The following is a 21,941-nucleotide window of genomic DNA, read 5'->3' on the forward strand; positions in this document are numbered from 1 at the left end:
AGTTTTAAGTCAGAAAATCTCAAAAATACGAGTGGGTTTTACAGTGTCAAGTTCAACAATAAAGAATACTGACCTTGACAATAAATAAAAAAGTGGTGCGCACGACAATAACAAGTGCCCGTTAAGGAAAAAAAGAGTTTTGGACTATAAAGCTCCTGCCCCAAATTCAAGGACTACTAAGAAAGAAAATCCTCCACCAGGACCTCTAATTAATTGGCTGTTAAGTTAAACCTTTTCTATGTTCAAGATTTAGCTTTGATCTGCGAGAAATATCTTCCTAGCTATCTGTAATTTAAACTATTTATTCCATCTAAGAAAAAAATGAGAGGTGTATAGCGTCAAGAGGAAAGATCCATTGATGCACCTCACCTCAGGTACATAGGGCCATGACTTACCATTCGACTGTTTTGACTATAGGAGAGGACACCATTGTCTCCCTAAACTTTATGCCTCTGTTTATTAGAAGAACATTTTGGTAAGTCATGAAACTTAAAGCGAACTGTTCAACTTAAAAATGGAATTAAACCTCACTTTTAATGTTCCTTATTTAGTTAAAAAGCAGCAGAGAACTTACATTGCAGACCCCAGACTCAATGCTTCTACGACAAGTTCTCCCTTAAACCTATAACATAATCTTTTGACGTCCAATTGTAGCAAACTTTGTTTATAGACATTCCCCTCAATGGCTGCCATGGAGGATTGGGTTCAAGTTGGGAATTGGCGTTAAACTGGTGTAGATTCAATAAAAACTTTATTTGATCCAAAACTGATCAGAAAAAAAAAAAAAAAAAGAGTTAATCAATCAGAAAAGAGTTGGGGGCATTGCTTTTTAACGTCGGCCCGGACTCATAAATCACAAGTAAATAAAATTCGAGCTGGACTAGGACTAACATCTCTAGCCCGGCCTAGCCTGAAATATATATTATGAGTTTTTCTATACTTATTCCCTTGTTTTCACTCCACTTAGTATGGTCCGTGTAAGTATAATATTGTACAATCCCACAGCAAAATGAAATGCTCATACCATAAAGGACCTACAACACAAAATCTGGCCCCATTAGGTTAACATTCAAAGGGACTGGCAAGCCTAATATTGTAAATGAATGAGAGAAAGATGGAAACAAACTGTGGATCAAGGTAATGAGATTTTAAATCAGTAGAAAACAAGACTTAATGTGAAAAGAAGCATGAGAACGACATTGCCCCTAGCCACACAACTCCTAGACATCATTGGAAGACCCGTGTCATTAATCTGGGTCCATTGAAACCACAAGTAGTATCATTAAAGATGCCTATGGATATGTTTATGTCCATTAAAAAAATAGATTGAATCAACAGCATGATACATCAAGAAAGGAATAATCAAAGGTCTCTTTTCATTGAACAAAGGCTTTTATGGGATTTTATTGGGAAATTTTTCGTGGGCGCAACATGAGAGACACCATCAAAGGGGCATCTCGAAAGCTAAGGAGCCACCACTTGTACATTTGATGTGGGATCTGCACAAACATTCAAGGAAAAAAAGTCCCCCACTGCACAGAACTAGCTCAATATCAATATCAAGCTCACAATTTATATGCACCGAATTTGTTTGAAGACCTTCATATACATATAAAGAATCAATTCCCATCAGAATGAATATCACTAATTTTATGTTCACCATGGAGCTTATCAAGCTCACCATTATAACACAACTCTACACTATGAGGATCTAAATGCTGTTAAAAGAGCCAAATTCAAGGGGAGGGGCTTATGGCTGGGTTGGAATCAGTTATCGCTACAAATAAGTGATCATTAAAATCATGGAAAGTGGTATTTTAGGATTATTAATAGGGGCACTTAAAAATAGTCTTATTGAAGTCTTCATTAGAACAAAAATCACATGCAAAACCTCAAAACCTACCTTAAAATGTAATGACCACACATCATTCTATTATAAAATCACACAATAAGTCAAATTCTTATCTTTAAAGGTTATATAATAACTGAAACTATTATGCAGTTATATTACCAATAAATTTACAATCTTGCTTAAAAGGAAATAATTCACTCAAGCCAACGCAATTTCAAACACATTTGTTAACAACTGTATTTTTTCTTGTTACAAATTTGAGCAAATAACTCGAAATATATGTGCGTTGCAAGTAATGCAAACATTACGTTTATGAAACTACATTTTCCGAGAAATGGCTAACCTACTTTTAAAATTCTGTAATTGAGAAGTCTTGTTGAGTCTAAATGCAATATGTGCATCACTGAACCACTTGACATCTCCCTCCATCTCCTGGAAATGATTCAACAAACATCATCCTTCAACATCCTTTGATAGAATAAAGCCTTTAAAAAGCAACACTTACCCCTACTCAAATACCTTCTTAGAGTTGTGAACATATGAAAACAACCATACTGTTACTAATTAAATGATTATGGGCACACAACTACAATTGGATCATTAAAATAATAGCTCACAAGGCTCTTTTGACTCATCTATAGCTAACTCATGAGACCTTGGATGACCAAAATATCAGAATATTTTAATTCCCCCATCTCTTATCAGTCTCTCCCACGATCACTTTAGCCAATCTGACACTAACGTACTAGGGGTTAAAAGGAGAAGAATGGTAGCAGCAGTGCTCAAAAAGTTCAGATTTTAGAGTCCTAACCAATCTTGTATCTCTCCTTACTAAAGTTCAGATTTTAGAGTCCTAACCCATCTTATATCTCTCCTTACTAATGCTTTTCTCATCAAAATGATAGAAGAGTTGTGGACTTTTGACATAGATATCAGTTTCAACAAAGTGGGTATGAATAGATGAGTCATTGGTTTTTGAGATCCATTAAATGCCTAGCCCCTACTAATGTTTCCTTGCAACCCACATTATTAGGACTAATGGAATTTCAAACAAGGTGGTCACAAGAGTCCTAAACAATCTTGTATCTCTCTTTATAATGGTGGACAGAACTAGAATGCTAAGAACATATGTTACGTTCCAGAATTCATGACAAATTAAAGTGTTAAATAAGAAAAATCTGTGGGTCATACTGGGAAAACCTTCCCCAAGCTCATGATCTGGCCAATCTTAAGAGAGTTAAAGATCCCACAAACACAAAACACAGTGCAGGGCAGTTTCTTTACCATAATGAAAGGCTCTTTCTCAGTCTCCTAGCTCTTGACGCCAATAATGCAGCTCAAAATGGTCATTTCATCCCTCAATCCTGCAAATGGTTCAAAAGAGTTTAATAAGTCATTTATTTCAATGGCATTTCTCAATAATAATCATCATCACATAGCAATTAAAAATGATTAAAATGTAGATCAAAATAAAAATATTTGTAGATTCAGTGTTGGACAATGCAACTAAACACTTTCTCATTTACCGCACTGGGAAAACATTGACAGTATTTGGGAAAAATGAAACCTCTCCGTGAATAAAAACGAGTTCTTTTAATAAATATGCTGGAGAAATTCAACCATTAACCTCTTTTGAGTGTGCAAATTACAAGAAATGTTTGCCCATTTAGTATTGGCCGACGCACTAAATTTTTGTCATTTTTTAGCACACTGCAAGATGTGGAAAAAAAATGCCTAGAAAAATATACGTAAACAAAAATAAGTTTTTCATCTTTATTTTTTTACTTTTCCTTCAAATTATGTATGCCTGAGAACATTCAACCTTAAACCGCTTTGATTGTGGACCATTGGCACCAAAGCGTTCGATATGTGACTGAAATCTTGGAGCTTGGCTTTTATACTGTCCTGCTGCTGTTGCATGCATTCGGCTACTTCTTTCTTGTATCTGATTTCTTGCATCCCTATCCCAAGTCACCTCGTAATCAGCTCTAAGGCGTGACCCTTTCTGCTCAATACATATAACACGAGTGGGTTTACACATTTACAATAAGATATGCATCACCGTAAGAAAATCACTATATCAGAGTGATTTTTCCTGACTGGTACTTAAACATGCTGACCAAAGGATGTTAACCGTTCAACTTAAGATTAGAACTTGGTCAGAAACAAAAGATCCAAGAGGTGGATCACTAGTTGAACAATCTGGATCGATAGGTCGTACGCTTGTGTGCATAAGTATGTGCATGCATACATGTGTGCCAACTCCATACCTTCTGCATCGAGCGTCCACATAAAACCTTCAGCGCATTGTAGAAATCATCATACTTCTCGAACCGAACCACAATCTTGCACTGAAGACCAGAACCAATGAGCTCAGTGCCATCTTCTGCATTCTTACTCAGATCATCTTCGGCAGCAACATTTAGGCTCCTATTAGGCACAAGTTAAGGTAACATCATTAAAAGACGGCATGCAATCTGGTTATGCAATTACACCAAATAACTCAATGAAGGAAAGAAAAATAGCATCATTGCAAACCAGGGCTTGGAAACATGTCTTTAAGATGATTAGATGAGATACAACAGTACAGCCTAATGAAAGAGAGAGATCCTACATGTTTGTTAACCATATAAAAGGAATATGATTACATTATAAAAATTGACGGCATGCTTCCAAAATCCTCAATTATGGGCTTCTACTGCCTTTTCTATCTATTAACTAGAAGTACAAAAAGTTATGAGGCAAATGAACTGCAATAAGTAGGCCAAGAAATGATATGCAGCAATTTGCAGCTCTTAGATCTTATTTATGATGAATCGTTCCACTGGTTTGATGGATTCTTGGCTGTTTGGTTCACCAAAAATATCGTATTTGATTTATAACATTCAATTTGTATTACAGCCGCTCATCGAACTCAAATTGATAAAACCAATTGAAAGATTCCTACCAATTTCATGTAATATCTGGAGCCAATGTGACTGATTTTCTTACCAGCATATTTTTCTTCCTAGACTTTTTTTTTTAAGGGGGGGGGGGGGGTGTTGTGGTTCCTTCTAATAAAAACCTTGAATGCGAATAAATTCTGGTTTGTGGCGCAATAACGAATGTTCAAGTTGAACCATGATAGCATCTTCATAGTGAGTAGTATACACCATCCTAGTGGGGAACAAGTCCTCTACCTTTCCTTTAAAAAGAATTGGAAGCTAAATTGTATGGACTCTTCTAAGAGTGTAAAGTACCTCTGTCAGACACATGGATTCCCTACTGTGACACTTTCAATTACTATCATTACATTTTTTTTAACTTTTGCTTGCAAGACATTGAGTAGGCTTTATCATCGATTATTTACTATGTGTTTGGATAGAGCTTCTTGACGACTTCTGCTCCTACGGGAAGCTAGCAAACGTTTGGATAGGTTTTTACTCTTGCGCGGAGAGGTCTTTGCTCTTGCGGGGAGAGGTTTTTTGCTCTTGCGCAGAAAGGTGTATCCACACAGGGCCTTAGCATTTGAAATATTCTTGGTAGCCTAGGAGCTAGCCTAGAGGTGGACCAATGCTAAAGTCTCAACTTTTCTCTTAAAGAGAAGCTTTAAGACGATCTATATCACATTTTTCTTATAGGTATCTATTTCACCTTTTTTTTTCCTTGAATAAAATCTATATCACCTTCACTAGGGTAGTCTTCAGCATAAAAGATAAATCGGATTGATATTTTATAAAAGGGATTTTTTTATTAAAAAACCTAAATTAAATATTATTTTTAATAAAAGTTACGATTTTTTTCAAAATTACAAAAACAAACCTTGAGCGGCCATTGAAGAGCCGTTCTTGAAAAATACCAAAAAAACCCATGAAAATTGGTAGTATAAGTGCCATTATTCAAATTAGCATGAAAATTACTTCAAGAGTCGTTTTTGATAAATTGTCAAAAAAACCCAGTAGTAGTGTTGTTATTCAAGTTAACATGAAAAACCTACCATACAAGTGTTGTTTTTCAAATTAGCATGAAAAACCTCCAGGGTCAGTTGACCCTTGACTCAACCTGTTGCTCGTAGGACTTTCCGAGGGGGCAGTGCATGTGACCATGAGATTAGTTCCACCTGAAGGGTGAGGATACCCACAATATAAAAAAATAAAAAGACTCAAGACCATGGGTTCACATGGAAAATTTTGAAATTTTGTTAAGGTTTATTTTTTTGATAGGTAAAGATAATTTCATTCATGAGAAAAAAAAACGGTGGTCGAGTAGACCATCCGAAGGAAATCATTACAAACCTAACAAAGGGCACAACCAAAAAAGCTAGAAAAAACGTTGGAGTTACCCCATACTTTCATTGCACACCCTCTCTCATCTAACAGGGAAATCTTCGAAAAAAATGCCTCCAAATTCATTAAACCTTTTACACCAAAAGAATAACAAAATTAACACCTCCAAGACTAGCTCGTGCTCATCCCTAGCTTTATTATCAAACACCCGATTATTCCTTTCCTTCCAAATCAGTTAGCACAATGAAAATGGAAGTAAATCCCATAACAACTACTTTGCCTTTGTAAAATACTTACCCCACTCCATCCAACTATCCATCAATACTTTCACCGAGTTAGGCAAGCAACCCACCACCCCGAACAAATTAAGATAATGGCTCCAAACCTTGTAACCATAACGACAATGTAAGAACAAATGATTTGTTGATTCCCTGTCTATTTGAAAAATTGTTACTTTTATAAAAAATAATATTTAATTTAGGTTTTTTTTTTTTTAAATTTCCCCTAAATAAAATTAGGAACCCACGGTCTTGAGTCTTTTACTTTATTGTTTTGATTTCGTAGGTATCCTTACCCTCGGATGGGACTAATCCCACGGTCAGACGCACCGCCCCCTCAAAAAGTCCTACTTGCTATAAGTTGAGTCAAGGGTCAACTGGCCCTGGAGGTTTTTCATGCTAACTTGAAAAACAACACTTGTCTGGTAGGTTTTTGAAAATTTTGAAAAACCTACATTTAAATGATAGATTTTTGAAAAACCTACACTTGAATGGTAGGTTTTTCAAAAACATACACTTGAATTGGTTTTTTTTGACAATTTATCAAAAAAGACTCTTGAAGTGAAAGTTTTCATGCTAATTTGAATAACAGTACTAGTGTTGCTGTTTCTCATGGTTTTTTTTGGTAATTTGCCAAAATCGGCTCTACAATGGCCGCTCAAGGTTTTCTACTGTAATTTTGAAAATCAAGACCATTAGATGAGCATTGATTCTCAAAGTTCAACAATATTAGTAAAACTTGTTCTGATGAAAGGATCATTAATAGTGAATAGAAACTATTGAGCCAACCATTCTTGTCCACAAAAAAAAAAAAAAAAGCAGATGCCAAGGAACACTAATCTTAGTTTCAATAGATGCTCCTATAGTAATCTACATTTGGTGGGTGTGGGTGGAGTTCTTAGAGATAGTATTAACAAATCCAATGAAGCAGATGCACTTGCTTTGTTGGAAGGGTTGCGTACCTTAAGCTTCACAAACTTCCTTAAAATAGGACACTCCAATTTTTTATCCAAATCATCAAAAAAGATATTTGTTACCATGGAAACTAGTAATATAATTGAATACACTAGCAATACATACATCTTTGAAAGCATCAATTCAGAAGTAGATAATTTAGCCAATAAATGATTTTTATAGATCTTGATTATGCAAATAGGTATTGCTTTTCAATTCTATTTACGACTAATTGTTTTGCCAAAACTTATCTTCCTATCTAGTCCTAATACTTCAAAATACATCCTTCTCTTTGTTGGCCCTTTAAAAGCCTTCAACATGTAAAAAACCTATCTCTATTGGTTCCATCATTGATCCATCTTCCGCCTTTTGAGCTCCTTCAATAGTATACTACTACAACTGCTTGGTTCCAAAGGCAGAGGAAGCCAAGATGCTCCACTTATTTAGCTGGAAGGTCCTTTACTCGTGACAAACGAAGTAGAGGCTCTGGCAACTCTTTCCTGTTGCATGGAAATAAGTCTCAAGAATCAAGAGGTGGTCTTTGCTTCATTCTACACTATAGACCAATCTTTTTTTAAAAAAAATAAGTATAATTTTATTGAGATAAGTTGAGCCTCTTCCTTGTCTTTGAAAATTCTCCTTTTTCTCCCCTACATATAACACAACAAACCTCAAAGGAGATCAACTTCTAAAGCACACTACCTTTCTGGTTGCTTCAAATACACAGTCGAGGTACGATGAAGGGAAATTATCCTATTTTTAAACCTGAATTCTACATATATCTAGTCTTACATTTACTAACCTCATCAACGAATACTAAGTCACCTGACTAACATAGACCAAGGCATATCTTCCCTTAAAATTAGGCCAACAATGAAAAAGTATACGAACAAGTATAAATTATATACAATACAAGTTTTGTCTTTTGCTAATATAAATGAGTTTAATCATGTCAAGATGTTGGAATCGTGAGTATTTTGTGCCCATTTCAACTGTGTGATTCATACGTTGTGTAATCTTTGTTAGAGAATTTTTGTTGAAATTCAACCAGTTGGAACCGATTTTGGTCCAATCGTTGTATTCATTTAGTTACTTTTTCAAAACAATTTCTTTTTTAAAGAAAGTTTATTTTAATAAAAGTTGCATCCCTTGGTCTTAACAAATTGATTTCAAACCCAATGGTTGCTTTGGCAACCATTGATCCATTGGTTTTCTTTGAAAGGATGTCGAGAACACCCCTTGGTAATCTATTTAAAGATTGTTATTTTTATTCATTATAATGAGAAATTTCAGCACACAAATTCATTAAAACCTGTGTTTTAAAATCTTCCCCACAAGTTCTCCCATTTGATCGAAGTGTTCTTCAGATTTTGGTGTTCGGCAGAGTGTGATTAGATTCGACAAGTCAATCACAAGAATTTAGATTCAATCCGTTATATCCTGGAACCGACTTTCCCAGCAACCCATTGTCGATCATGTTTCACCTTGTGGGGGCAAATATTGGTTTAAAGACAACAATATTACTTGTGCCTCTAATCGATTTTCTGAATTTTCTCATCTCTTTTCTCTTTGATTTTCAAATTTCTCCAACAATATTATGGCCTATCTTCCACCTTCACCAATGTCCAACCAATACTCCAAATTGGACAATTTCGATGACACCAATTTCAAGCGATGACAACAAAAACTTCATTTCTATTGACCACTTTAAAAGTGGTGCATGTTCTCACTTCAACAAGTCCAATTGTGGATGATTCATCTACCATTGACCAAGTTCAGAGAAAGCAAACATGGGAAGTAGATATTACGCATGTAGGGGACACATTCTTAATGCTTTGGTCGATGTCTAACAATCAACCAAATCGACGATAAAAGTTTGGGATGCACTTGAAAAGAAGTACAAAACCAAGGATGCCAGATATCACTCCTACATAGTGATTCAATTTTTTAATTTGGCCAAGTTCATGAACTTCAAATAATCATAAATTATATGATTGCTAAAGGTTCTCATTTTGATGAAGAGTTTCTTGTTAATTCGGTAATCACCAAGTGGCCTCCTTCTTGGAATGATTACCGTAAGTCTCTCAAACATAGTAAAGAGAGAAAACCCACGGAAGAACTTCTTCAACATCTTAGAATTGAAGAAGAGTCTCGATTAAGAGATAAACAAGAAAATCAAATTGAAATGTCATCCAAAGTTAATTTAATTGAATCAAAGGTCGAGATACAACCAACAAAGAAGCGAAAGTTTGTGAATTTCCAACCAATGAGCACAAAAAGAACACTAGAAAAGAAAAATCAAAGAAAGGTATATGCTATCTTTGTGGGAATGATGTAGAACATCTACAATCCTACTTAGAGTTTTAGTATGATTTCTATTTCATAATTATGTTAGGAATACAATTCCTTGTTAATTTCTAATTTATTTTAAATTCATTTTTATTATTTAGACTATAATTAGAAGTGCTTAGAAGTCTTCAATTTGAGTTCTAATAGGATTAGAAAGTTAATATTATGTTATAGATAGATTAGAAATATTGATTTTTAGTATTTTAGTACGATTATAAGTTGTTATAATAGAGTTATCTATATAAGAAGCTTCAAATCCGAAAATTTAAACAATCAATCAATACATAACAATTTAATTATCTTTTCTCTCTTAATTACTTTTTAGCTTTATATTTTATTCTCTTTCAAGCTATTGCTTGTTTATCAATTGAATCTATTGATTCAAATTGATTTTGGGTGTTCCATTGAACACAAGCTATCAAATCTATTGATTCTCATGCTTCCGTTACGTCAAGTGGTATCAGAGTTCTATCTATGATCCACAAAAGATGGTTGGTGAACATGATTTTATCACAAAATCTTATCTAGAAGCTCAATTGAAAGTCAAATTGGAGAAATTTGACGAAAGAATCACCAACAAAACTATGGCTATGTTGGAGTCTCATGTTCAAAGCATGGTTCTCAACACCATTGAGAAGGAGAAAAGTAAGAAAACTTTTGGAGATGAAGACTCGAAAGATTCCCACCATCCCTCCCACAATTTCCCTCATAATTCAACCCCAAGAAACTCTTTTAGGGAGGTCGAATTCCCTCAAAACCATAACCTTACGCATAATTTGGTTTTGCCCAAACCGCACCACGCCCCACACCTCATACCACCCTCCCTCAACCCTCTAACCATACCACATCACTCTTATACTTCACACTCCAACAGCCACATATCCGCTCTCACAAAATGTTTCTCCTAACCCTAATCCTCCAAATACCCTTCAAAACCCATCAAATAACTGCAATGACCCTTCAAGGACCATAACAATCTCAAATATGAATTACATAGATGAATTGGATCATTATACTACCCCTCCCCCAACTAAACATCCCTATTTTGACCATGATAGACTTCTCCCTAACCCTCCTCAAACTTACCCACCTCCATATTACAAAGTCAATACAAGACAGGGCCATTATCCCCGACCCACAAATCAACCATTCCATGATTTTGAGGAGGTTGAACTCGTGTTCATGCATAACACACCCCCCACATCCTTGCAACAATGGACAACAAGAGCGGTCTTTTGACTATAAGCTAAAGGCGAATATTCTTACCTTCAATAGCCTCTTGCACATTGAGGACTTTCTTGATTGGATCTCTAATGTCGAACAACTCTTCGATTACATGGAAATTTCAGTGGATAAGAAGGTTAAACTTGTGGCTTTTAAGCTAACCGGGATAACCTCCTATTGGTGAGACCATCTCCAACGAGATCGACTACGTTAAGGCTTTCGGCAAGTACAATCATGGCCAGCCATGAAACAATTGTTTAAGCAACGATACTTACCACCAAATTACATCCAAACCTTATTCATCAACCTACAAAATTGTAAGCAAGGGTCTCAAAGTGTACAAGACTATATTGATGACTTCTATCGCCTTCTCTCAAGGAATGAACTTCAAGAGAATGAAGACCAAACTATTGGGCGTTTCGTCAATGGATTGAATAGAAGAATTCAAGAGAAATTGGCCACGCATCAATACACAAGCTTGCACGCAACCATAAACAATGCCCTAAAGATAGAATCTTTTATGCTTAGTTCTCATACTTCTTCTCGCCCTTCTTATACCAACAATCGGAGGTCTAACTATCCACAATCTACCTCCCCCCCCCCCCCCTCATCTCATCAACCTTATCTATCCCACAATCAGCCCCCTTATGACAACCATGCTTCCACCTCTCACGCTCCACCTACACCTTCTAAACCCCACCTACCTAATCCCTACGCACACCCAAAGCAAAATAAGTGTTTTAAGTGCGGGAAAATGGGTCATACCTTCGAAGTGTGCTGAAGGAAACACACATTAGTGGCCGAGGTGGATAATGAAAATGACGAAGATGACCCCTATGTTGATAATGATGTAGCTATCATCTTTGAGGCTTATGAGGATGACGAAGGTGAACATCTAAGTTGTGTTATTCGCAATTTATTGTCGGTACAACATGTTAATCCTTCAACTCAACATAGTGCCAATTAATTATAGATAGTGAAAATTCGGAAAATATAACTTCAAGTCACATGGTCGATGCACTCAAGCTACCCACTATGCAACACCCTACACCTTATTCTATAGGTTGGGTGGACGATAAATGCAAAAAGAATATGACAAGACAATGCTCTCTTTATTTTAGCATTGGGCAATATAAAAATGAGGTTATTTGTGACATCGTCCCAATACGAGCATGCCACATCCTCTTGGAAAGGTTTTAGCTTCATGATAGTGATGTTACCTACCAGAGAAAAGCCAACACCTATTCTTTCATGCATAATGGTATCAAAGTGATCCTACATCCTTCCTATGCCAAGCCCAAGGCTTCCCACCTAGTAAAGGAGAAGAGAACGTGTTTTCTTTCTACCAACATCAATGAGGACTTAAAGGAAACAAGCTAAGTGTTCGTGGTGGTAGTGCAACCTTCTAATCAAGACCCTCCTACTCAAGTTCCTCTTCAAGTGCAACCCCTCTTTGAAGAATTTTCTTGTGTTCTTCCTTCGGACTTATCAAATTATTTGCCTCCCATAAGAAATATACAACACCACATCAATTTGGTACTCGGTGCAAGTTTTCCAAATCTGCCCCATTATAGGATGAGTCTAAAAGAGTATGACATATTGAAAGAACAAGTGGAAGACTTACTTTCCAAGGGTATCATTCAATGAAGCCTTAGTCCATGTGTGGTTCCGTCCTTATTGGTACTTAAAAATGATGGTCATAGAGAATGTGTATTGATAGTCGTGCAGTGAACAAAATTACTATAAGGTATCGCTTTCCGATTCCAAGGCTTAGTGACATGTTCGACATGCTAACGGGTTCAACCATCTTCTCCAAATTCGACTTGAAAAATGTCTACCATCAAATACAGATCCGACACGAAGATAAATGGAAAATGACCTTTTAAGACCAAGGATGGCTTGTATGAATGGCTAATTATGTCGTTTGGTTTATCAAATGCGCCTCATGAACCAAGTATTACACCCCTTCATTGATAAGTTCGTTGTGGTCTATTTTTGATGATATCTTTTATCTACTCCAAATCTAATTCGGAGCACCTTCTGCATCTACGAACTATTTTTTAGGCTCTCAAAGCCAACTCTCTTTCCATCAACTTGAAGAAATGCTACTTTTTCATGTCTTCGACACTTTTCTTGGGTTACATAGTCTCCAAAGAGGGCATACACGTAGATGCAACTAAAATTGCAGCCACAAGAGATTGGCGTTCTCCAAAATCAGCCTCCGAAGCTTAAGTTTTCATGGGTTAGCATCCTTCTATTGGCATTTCATCAAGGATCTTAGCTCCATCGCAACACCTTTAACTGACACATGGAAAAACAGAAAAGTTACTTGGACCGATGATGTCGAAGCTAACTTTCATCTCTTAAAGGTTAAACTTACATCCGCCCATATTTTGACACTTCCTTGCTTTGACAAACTATTTGAAGTCCATTGTGATGCTTCCATACATAGAGTATGAGCCATTTTATCTCAAGAAGGAAAACTTGTTGAATTCCTTAGTGAGAAGGTAACGGAGGCAAGGCAAAAGTAGAGTACATATGAACTCAAATTCTATACTGTAATTCTTGCTCTTAGAAAGTGGAGGCATTACTTGATCCAAAATGAATATGTTCTATTCAAACCACCAGGCCTTGAAATTCATCCAAAATCAAAATCCGATCAGCCACATGCATTCTTCAATGATCACCTTGCTTCAGGAGTTCAACTTCACTATTCAACACAAATCTGGCCTCAACAATAAAGTTGGTAACGCACTAAGTCGTAGTCCTTCTCACGACTCGCAAAATAGAGATTATTTGCTCATTACTATATGGAGCAATGTGATAGGCTTCAACTTCCTCAAAGACCTCTACATTGACGACCCAAAATTCCAAGTTATGTGGGAAAAGTGCAACTCGGGCCAGTAAGATACTTTAGACTTTGTGGCTCAAGATGGGTTCCTCTTCAAAGGAACAAGGTTATGCATTCCTAATGGTTCCATTCGTGAGCATCTTATCAAAGAGTTACATGGTGGAGGACTCTCGGGACACTTTGGATAGGATAAAACCATTACACTTGTGGAAGAACGGTACTTTTAGAAGTCCCTCAAGAAAGATGTTGAAGATTTTGTCCATCAATGCCTCATATGCTAAAAATGGAAAGGACAAGTACAAAACACTGGTTTGTATAAAAATTCCTAGTCCTTAATGGCCCTTGGGAAGATCTTTCAATAGATTTTGTGCTTGGACTACCTCGAACACGATGAGGCAACGATTCCACCTTCGTTGTTGTTGATCGCTTTTCTAAGATGGCACACTTTATCCTTTGCCACAAGACTAACAATGCGGTAAATATAGCCAACATCTTCTTTCGTGAAGTCGTATGTCTACATGGCATCCCCAAGACCATCACTTCGGATCGTGACTAAGTTTTTGAGTTGGTTTTAGAATATTTAATGGACTAGACTGAGAACTAAACTTAGTTTTCAAGCACTGCCCAACCTCAAACGGACGAAAAAACAAAAGTTATGAACCGTACTCTTGGCAACTTGATTCGATGCCTTTCCGGTGACAAATTCAAATAATGGGACTTGGCACTTGCACAAGCTGAATTCACTTATAATTTAGTCCCTAATCGTTCTAGGGGCTACGTACCATTCCACGGTCTATTCCAAAGCGCCTAATCATACTTTGAACTTTGTGCAACTTCCTTCTCACCCCAACTCCAATGTGGCAGTCAATGATATGATTGAGAAACTTCACAAGCTCCATATACAAGTAAAGAAGAACCTTGAAGCTTTTAATGAAAAGAACAAAGTAAATGCCGATAAGCATAGAAGATTCAAGAGCTATGAAGGAGACTTGGTCATGGTTTATCTTAGTAAAGATCACTTTCCTGCTGGAACTTACAACAAAACCAAACTAAAGAAAATTACGCCCCATTTGTATCTTGAAGAAAACAAACAATAACGCTTATGTGGTAAATTTGCCTAATGATATACACATATCCCCGACATTCAATGTAAAGGACATCTATCCTTATTTTTCAGAGGATGATTTTTCTACTCCTACACCAAACTCGAGGATAAGATTTCTCAAAGAAAGGGGGTCTGATGTAGAACATCTACAATCCTAGTTAGTTTTAGTAGGATTTTTATTTCTAATTCTAGTAGGATTTCTATTTTATAGTTATGTTAGGAGTACAATTCTTTGTTAGCTTTAAATTCGTTTTTATTATTTAAACTATAATTAAAAGTGCTTAGAAGTCTCCAATTTGAATTCTAATAGAATTAGAAAGTTAGTATCCTGTTAAAGATAGATTAGGAATGTTAATTTTTAGTATTTTAGTAGGATTATAAGTTGTTATGATAAAGTTATCTATATAAGGAACTCCAAATCCGAAAATCAAAACAATCAGTCAATATATAACAATTTAATTATCTTTTCTCTTAATTACTTTTTAGCTTTATGATTTATTTTCTTTCAAGTTATTGCTTGTTTATCAATTGAATCTATTGATTCAAATTGATTTTATGTGTTCTATTGAACACAATCTATTGATGCACACGCTTCCGCTACATCAGGGAAACCTGGTCATTTCAAACAGAATTATCACAATTTCAAAAAATTGAAAAAACAAGTGAACATAGTGGAAGAAAAGCTTGTAGCGATAATTTCAAAAATCAACATGATTGACGATGACAAAGAGTGGTGGGTTGATACCGGAGCCACTAAACATGTTTGTAATGATCGAAGTATGTTTTCGTCTTCTTGAGAAAGTCAATAATGATCCAAATCTTTACATAGAAAATCCATCAACGGCAAAGATCATTGGGCAAGGAAAGATTAAGTTACAATTGACTTCCAAAAAAATCGTCACATTAGTTGATGTTCTTCATGTACCGAAAATTCGAAAAATCTTGTATTGGCCGGCATACTTGTTAAGCATGGTTTTAAAGTAGTGTTTGAATCGAATAAATTTATTGTATCCAAGAATAATGTATTTATTGGAAAGGGTTATGCCTTTGGAGGTATGTTCAAATTGAACGTAATTAATGAAAAATTTTCTTCTTACTCGATTTGTGTAACTAATTTATGGCATGATAAATTAAGACATGTTAATTATAAATCTATAAAGTGCATGACAAATTTAGGAGTAATTCTTGATCATAGATTTTTAAATGACAATAAATGTGTGTTTGTATTAATTCAAAAATAACTAGAAAATATTTTCCTTGCGTAACAAGAAATTCTTGTTCATTAGATTTAATTCATAGTGATGTTTGTGATTTTAATATTATGTAAAGTAGAGGAGGAAAAATATATTTTATAACTTAATAGATGATCATTATAGATATGCTCAAGTATATTTATTAAAAACAAAAGATGAAGTTTTTGAAAAATTTAAAATTTATAAGACATTAGTAGAAAATCAATTAAATAGAAAGATTAAAGCTTTAAGATCCGATAGGGGTGGAGAATATCATTGAAATGAATTATCAGAATTTTGTGAAACACATGAAATTAGACATGAAGAAACGGCCCTTCATACTACACAACAAAACGAAAGTGACGGAATGAAAGAATAGGACATTAAAGGATGTGATAAATGTTATGTTAATAAATTCAAATTTAAATATTAATTTGTGGGGAGAAACTTCATTAACAGCAACACATATATTAAATAAAATACCTTATAACAATTCAAGTATCACTCCATATGAACATTGAAAAGGTAAAAAACCTAATTTAAATTATTTTAAAGTGTGAGGGTGTAGAGCATTAGTTAAATTAACTAATCCTAAAAGATCCAAACTACGATTAAAAGTTGTTGAATGTGTATTTATTGGTTATGATGAAAATAGTAAAGCTTATAAATTTCTAATAATGAAACATAATAATGCTATTGACAAATGCATGATTATTGAATCTAGAGATGCTATATTTTATAGAACTTCTTTTAAGACATTGCCTAATCACTTGACTAATGAAAATGATAATGAACCTAGTCAATATAATGTTTTTCCTAAATCTAAAGAAATCGATATATCATCTAATGATAATGAAATTGATATAAAACATAAGAGAAGTAAGCGTCAAAAAAGAGAAACTTATCTTAGCAAAGATTAGCTTTATCTTTTAGAAGGAGATAAAAAGAATGAAATCATAAAATATTATATATATTAGATTTTAAAGATGGTCCTATAACCTATGATGATGCGATAAGATCTCGGGATAGTGCATTTTGGAAAGAAGCCATTGATGATGAAATGGGATCCATTATGGCAAATAATACTAAAGTATGTAAGATTATTAAATTTTTATACAGTTTAAAAAGAAGCACCCAAACAGTGGCACAAAAAGTTTGGTGACACTATTATTAAATTTGGACTTAATATTAATGAATCAGATAAATGTGTATACTATAAAATTAGTGATAAAAGGTACGTAATTAATTGTCTTTATGTTGATTTATTGTTTTCAAAACTGATTTAGAAATTTAAAAAAAAAAAACTAAATATATATTGAGTTGCTCTTTTAGCATGAAAGATATGAGATAAGTTGATGTAATTTTAGGCATTAAAATTATAAAGAAAGATAATAATTTGATTTTATCTCAATCTCATTATCTTGAAAAGATTTTAAAGAAATTTAATCATTTTGATGTAAAATTGGTTAATACACATTTGCTTATTAATATTAAATTAACTAAAAATGATGGAAGAAGTGTATCTCAATTAGAATATTCAAGAGTTATTGGTAGCTTAATGTATGACATGCATTGTACTAGACCTGACATTGTATTTGTGGTTGGAAAACTTAGTAAATATACTAGTAATCTTAATTTTGATCATTGGAATACATTAACATGTTTTTAAATATTTAAAAAGTACTATGAATTATGATTTGCATTATTCAGAATATCCCAATGTTTTGAAAGGATATAGTGATGCAAATTGGGTAACTGATTCGCAAGAATCAAAGTCCACTAGTGGATGGATATTCACTTTTGGAGGTGTTACGATCTCACGGGGATCGAAGAAGCAAACCTGTATTACACATTCGACTATGGAGTCTGAATTCATTAACTTAGCGGCATTTGGAAAAGAAGCGGATTGATTACGAATTTACTTCTAGAAATTTCATTAATGGTTAAACCATTGCCACCCATATCAACGCACTATGATAGTGAAGCAACAATATCAAAGGCTTATAATAAAACATATAATGAAAAAAATAGTCACATTGGTTTAAAACATAGCTAAGCAACACAATTACTAAAAGATGGAATAATCTCTGTAATTAAAGTCAAGTCTGCCCAAAACCTGGCTGATATGTTACTAAAAGTCTTAGAAAAGACAAAGTGTGTAAGACATCAAAGTGGATGGGTTAAAACCAATTACCTAAATAATCACTTACAAAGGGAACCCAACCTAATATTTGATTGTCCAATGTTTAGGTTCAATGGGAAGAGCAAGTTGTAAATACACGATGGATAAACAGGTACTACAAATTGAGAAATAAATTTCTCATTTCCATCCAAGGTGTAATAGTAGTGTTTTATCTGTAACGGACCAAGATAGGATGAGCATCGTTCTTAATTGATCTATAACATTTTATATTAAGATGTTACAGTTACAAGGGCATCTTTGATAGATCTACATATATAAGTGTGAAAATGCGGCCGCTTTCAATTAGAAATGATTTTATCACACAAACACTTATGAAAACCAAGGTACTAACATAGGACCTAAAATGTGCTAATATTTTATTGAACACCATTATTGTTTTGAAGGATGTGTGGGATAGTTCCAGTTTGTCATATAAGATCATTGGCTCAAGATTTAATTCATTAAGAATCTTGACAAGCTTTAAATCATTGCCACTAAGAGAAGGTTCAAGTTTTTAAGACATCTTCATCTATGCATATATTTCATTTTATTCTTTGATTGAATTTTAAAATTTGTGAGGGATTGTTAGAGAATTTTTTTTTTAATTCAAACGGTTGGAACCGATTTTGTTACTTTTTCATTTAGTTACTTTTTCAAAACAGTTTCTTTTTTAAAGAAAGTTTATTTTATTAAAAGTTGCACCCTTTGGTCCTAACAAATTGATTTCAAACCCGATGGTTGCTTTGACAACCATTGATCCATTGGTTTTCTTTGAAAGGGTGTCCAAGGGCATCTCCAACCCTTACTCAAAGTCATACTCAAATTCAAATTTTGAGTAAATTTGTACTTTTTTGCTCTCCAATCCTTTACTCAAAGTGATATCAAATTGAGTTTTACTCACATTGAAGATGAGTTTGAGTAAAACTCAAATCTCAATTGTCAATTTTTACATAAGAAAATTACTTTTCATACCAACTTAGTAAGTTTCAAATATTACCAAGGGTCATCAGGCCCATACGAATTACCACATTGCAAATCCAACATTAGAGCCTTCTAGATTTCATGGAAAAACTCATATTCAAAAAAAAGAAAAAATTTTAATAAATAAAAAAAAAACCTGTTTTGGACTTCATCCAAGATTTTGAAAATGGACGATTATCGAACTCCCAAATTTAAAATTAAAATCCAACAGTGAAAATTAACTTTTTTTTCTAATTTTTTCTCTCCAGAATTTCTAAAATTTTCTCCTCTACAACTCTGTGGCATTGGATCATATTTTAGGATGCCACAATGTGAGCTCAAGACCCTCAATAAGATTTGAAATCTTATTGAGTAAATAAGGTTAGCCTCATTTTTTTAGTTTACCACTGGAGTGCTTCATACTAAATGAAGCTTTTACTCAAATTTTTACTTAAGTCTAAGTAAAAATTTGAGTAATGAATGGAGATGGCCACCCCTTGGTAATCTATTTAAAAATTGTTATTTTTATTCATTGTAATGAAAAAATTCAGCATACAAATTCATTAAAATTTGTGTTTTAAAATCTTCCCCACAAGTTCGCTCATTTGATCATAGTGGTCTTTAGATTTTGGTGTTCGAGGAGCGTGATAAGATTCAACAAGTCAATCACAAGAATTCAGATTTGATCTGTTGTATCTTGGAACCGACTTTGCCAGCAACCCACTGTTGATCACGTTTCACGTAGTGGGGGCAAATATTGGTTTAAAGACAACAATATTACTTGTGTCTGGGATCAATTTTTTTATATTCTCATCTCTTTTCTCTTTGATTTTCAAATTTCTCCAACGCTCTTCTCAGTTTCTTGTGAAGAATTTTATGTTATAGACATTTCAATACTCCAAATATAACTTACCAGTAACTGAATTGATGCCCACTAGAGAAAGTTTTCAAGAAATTAAGCTTTGATTTGCAATTGAGGAAAAAAAAGGGGGGGAAACTTCTCTCATACTTTATCTTTCCAAATACTGAGAAAATTGTATGTGTGACCAGCATGGAAGGCTTGGACGAAACTCTTGGTTCTGCAAACCACCGCGATGGAGCCCCTCTCAAAACAAGCGTGTCGGGCTGTTGCCTCACCCTTGAAGAAGAATGCCCTGTAAAAAAAACCACCTCATCAAAACTCCAAACCTAATTCCGCAATCCATCAAAAACACAATCAAACACATCAAAATAACAATCTACCAATCTGAGATTCATTATTTTCATACCACGATTGTCAAACGCATAAAATTCTTCCCATGATCTCTTCAACCCCTCAAAATCATCAGAAGGAGGAAGAACTACAGTAAGTCTGAACTTCAGTCCTTCGAGATTCAATTCGATTCCATCTAACTGGTTTACGAATGAATTTCTCCATTCCAAGAATTTCCTCTCAATAATTTCGGAATCACTTTCACCATCTTTATCATCCATCAAAGTCTCCTTCTTCATCTTGATTTTGAGAAACCCTAGATCCCGAATGTAAAGGACACCCGACGCCACGGGATCTTCGCGTTTGCGTTTCTTGAGATCTTTGAATCCATGGATCTCCAAATCCTCTTCAGGAACTATGTGAGAGATGGAGAGAGAGTTCTTGAGGAAGTCGAGGAGAGAGCGTTTGAGTTGCCACTCGTCGATGGGTTTCACAGAGAGATCAGAGCGATAGATTGTGAGAAGGAGCTTCAAACGTGAAACGAGTGAGAGACCATTCTCTATTTCTAGGGTTTCTGTTGGCGGGAGAGACTTTAATGGTTTGATGCTCATCGTCTCCTCAGTCTCTCACTCCCACCAATTCTCTGCAACTCTGCAGTCTCTATGCTACTCTCTAGTAACGGAAAACAAAATCTAGGTATTAATTTGGTCTGGCTATGATGACTCCCACAATGTCACTGTATAGTTTATACGACTTGAAAGTTGCCTCTCAAACTGCCACGTGGAGGATTTATTAAGTGAGGGTATGTTTGGTAACACTTCTTAAGCCTGGAGTGTGAAGTCTATTTTCTGAAACCTAAAATCTTATTCTGAAAAAATTATTTGTTTATCATTTTTTAAAACTTCTAATTACAAATAAAATTTTAAAACATAATGGCCATTTTGACAATAATACTATTTTATAATTCTAATAAATTATTAACCGAAAAAGATAATATGTTATGCATAATAAAATTATCCACTCATTTAATTTTAATTTCTAACACATCAAACACTCCAAAAGTATTATTTTCAATTTGAATTCATACTTGAGAAATTATATTTCAACAAAATAATACTTAAACAATAAATAATCATTCATTTTCTAATTGAAAAATATAAGATTTTAGAGTTCGTATAAAAATATAGGGTTTTCAAACATGAAACGAGAGAAATGGGAGAGACTTTGACAACACAGTTGTAGAGGAAGGAGAGGTAGAAAAAAAATAAGTAGAAATAGAAAAGTTAAAAATAAGAGTTTTAAGGTTTGTATAAAAAAATGATAAGTGATAAAAATTAGAATTTTAAGGAGGGTATTTTAAAAATATAAAAAAAAAATTCAAATTTCAGAAGTTTCGTCCAACATCTCTCAATCATTGGTTCAAAACTTCTAAATTTTGAGTCTGGAGTCAGATATCTGAACCAAAACAAACGAGAATAAAACTTCTAAAGTCTGAAT

At 34.4% G+C, this 21,941-nt stretch overlaps 1 protein-coding gene across 3 annotated transcripts; it reads right to left on the reverse strand.

Annotated features, from left to right (window-relative positions):
- Positions 1-1,303: 1,303 nt before the first annotated feature.
- Positions 1,304-21,162, reverse strand: ZCW7. Of its 3 annotated transcripts, none has more exons than XM_086435393.1 (6): positions 20,521-21,162; positions 20,262-20,406; positions 4,123-4,282; positions 3,675-3,857; positions 3,137-3,216; positions 1,304-1,499 (listed from the first exon to the last, which is right to left on the reverse strand). In XM_086435393.1, the coding sequence occupies exons 1-5, from the start codon at positions 21,053-21,055 to the stop codon at positions 3,211-3,213; spliced, it is 1,029 nt and encodes a 342-aa protein (XP_086291519.1). In that variant the 5' UTR covers positions 21,056-21,162; the 3' UTR covers positions 1,304-1,499; positions 3,137-3,210. The 3 variants fall into 3 exon arrangements, with proteins under 3 accessions (XP_086291519.1, XP_086291520.1, XP_086291518.1); XM_086435394.1 differs by having other exon boundaries at positions 1,304-1,532; XM_086435392.1 differs by lacking the exon at positions 1,304-1,499 and adding an exon at positions 2,032-2,284.
- Between the last annotated feature and the right edge of the window lie 779 nt (positions 21,163-21,941).

The sequence above is a fragment of the Akebia trifoliata genome, chromosome 3 (genome assembly GCF_017979445.1).
Source record: "Akebia trifoliata isolate Shusen 1 chromosome 3, ASM1797944v1, whole genome shotgun sequence".
Taxonomy (NCBI): Eukaryota; Viridiplantae; Streptophyta; class Magnoliopsida; order Ranunculales; family Lardizabalaceae; genus Akebia; species Akebia trifoliata.

Bases quoted from the DNA above. Each gene is read 5' to 3' on its own strand.
- ZCW7 (XM_086435393.1), bottom strand. From the start codon at position 21,055: ATGAGCATCAAACCATTAAAGTCTCTCCCGCCAACAGAAACCCTAGAA. The intron at 4,283-20,261 runs GTATGAGAGAAG...TGTGCCTAATAG, and splicing joins TCAGTATTTGGAAAGATAAA to GAGCCTAAATGTTGCTGCCG. The intron at 3,858-4,122 runs GTATGGAGTTGG...TGTATTGAGCAG, and splicing joins GTGGACGCTCGATGCAGAAG to AAAGGGTCACGCCTTAGAGC.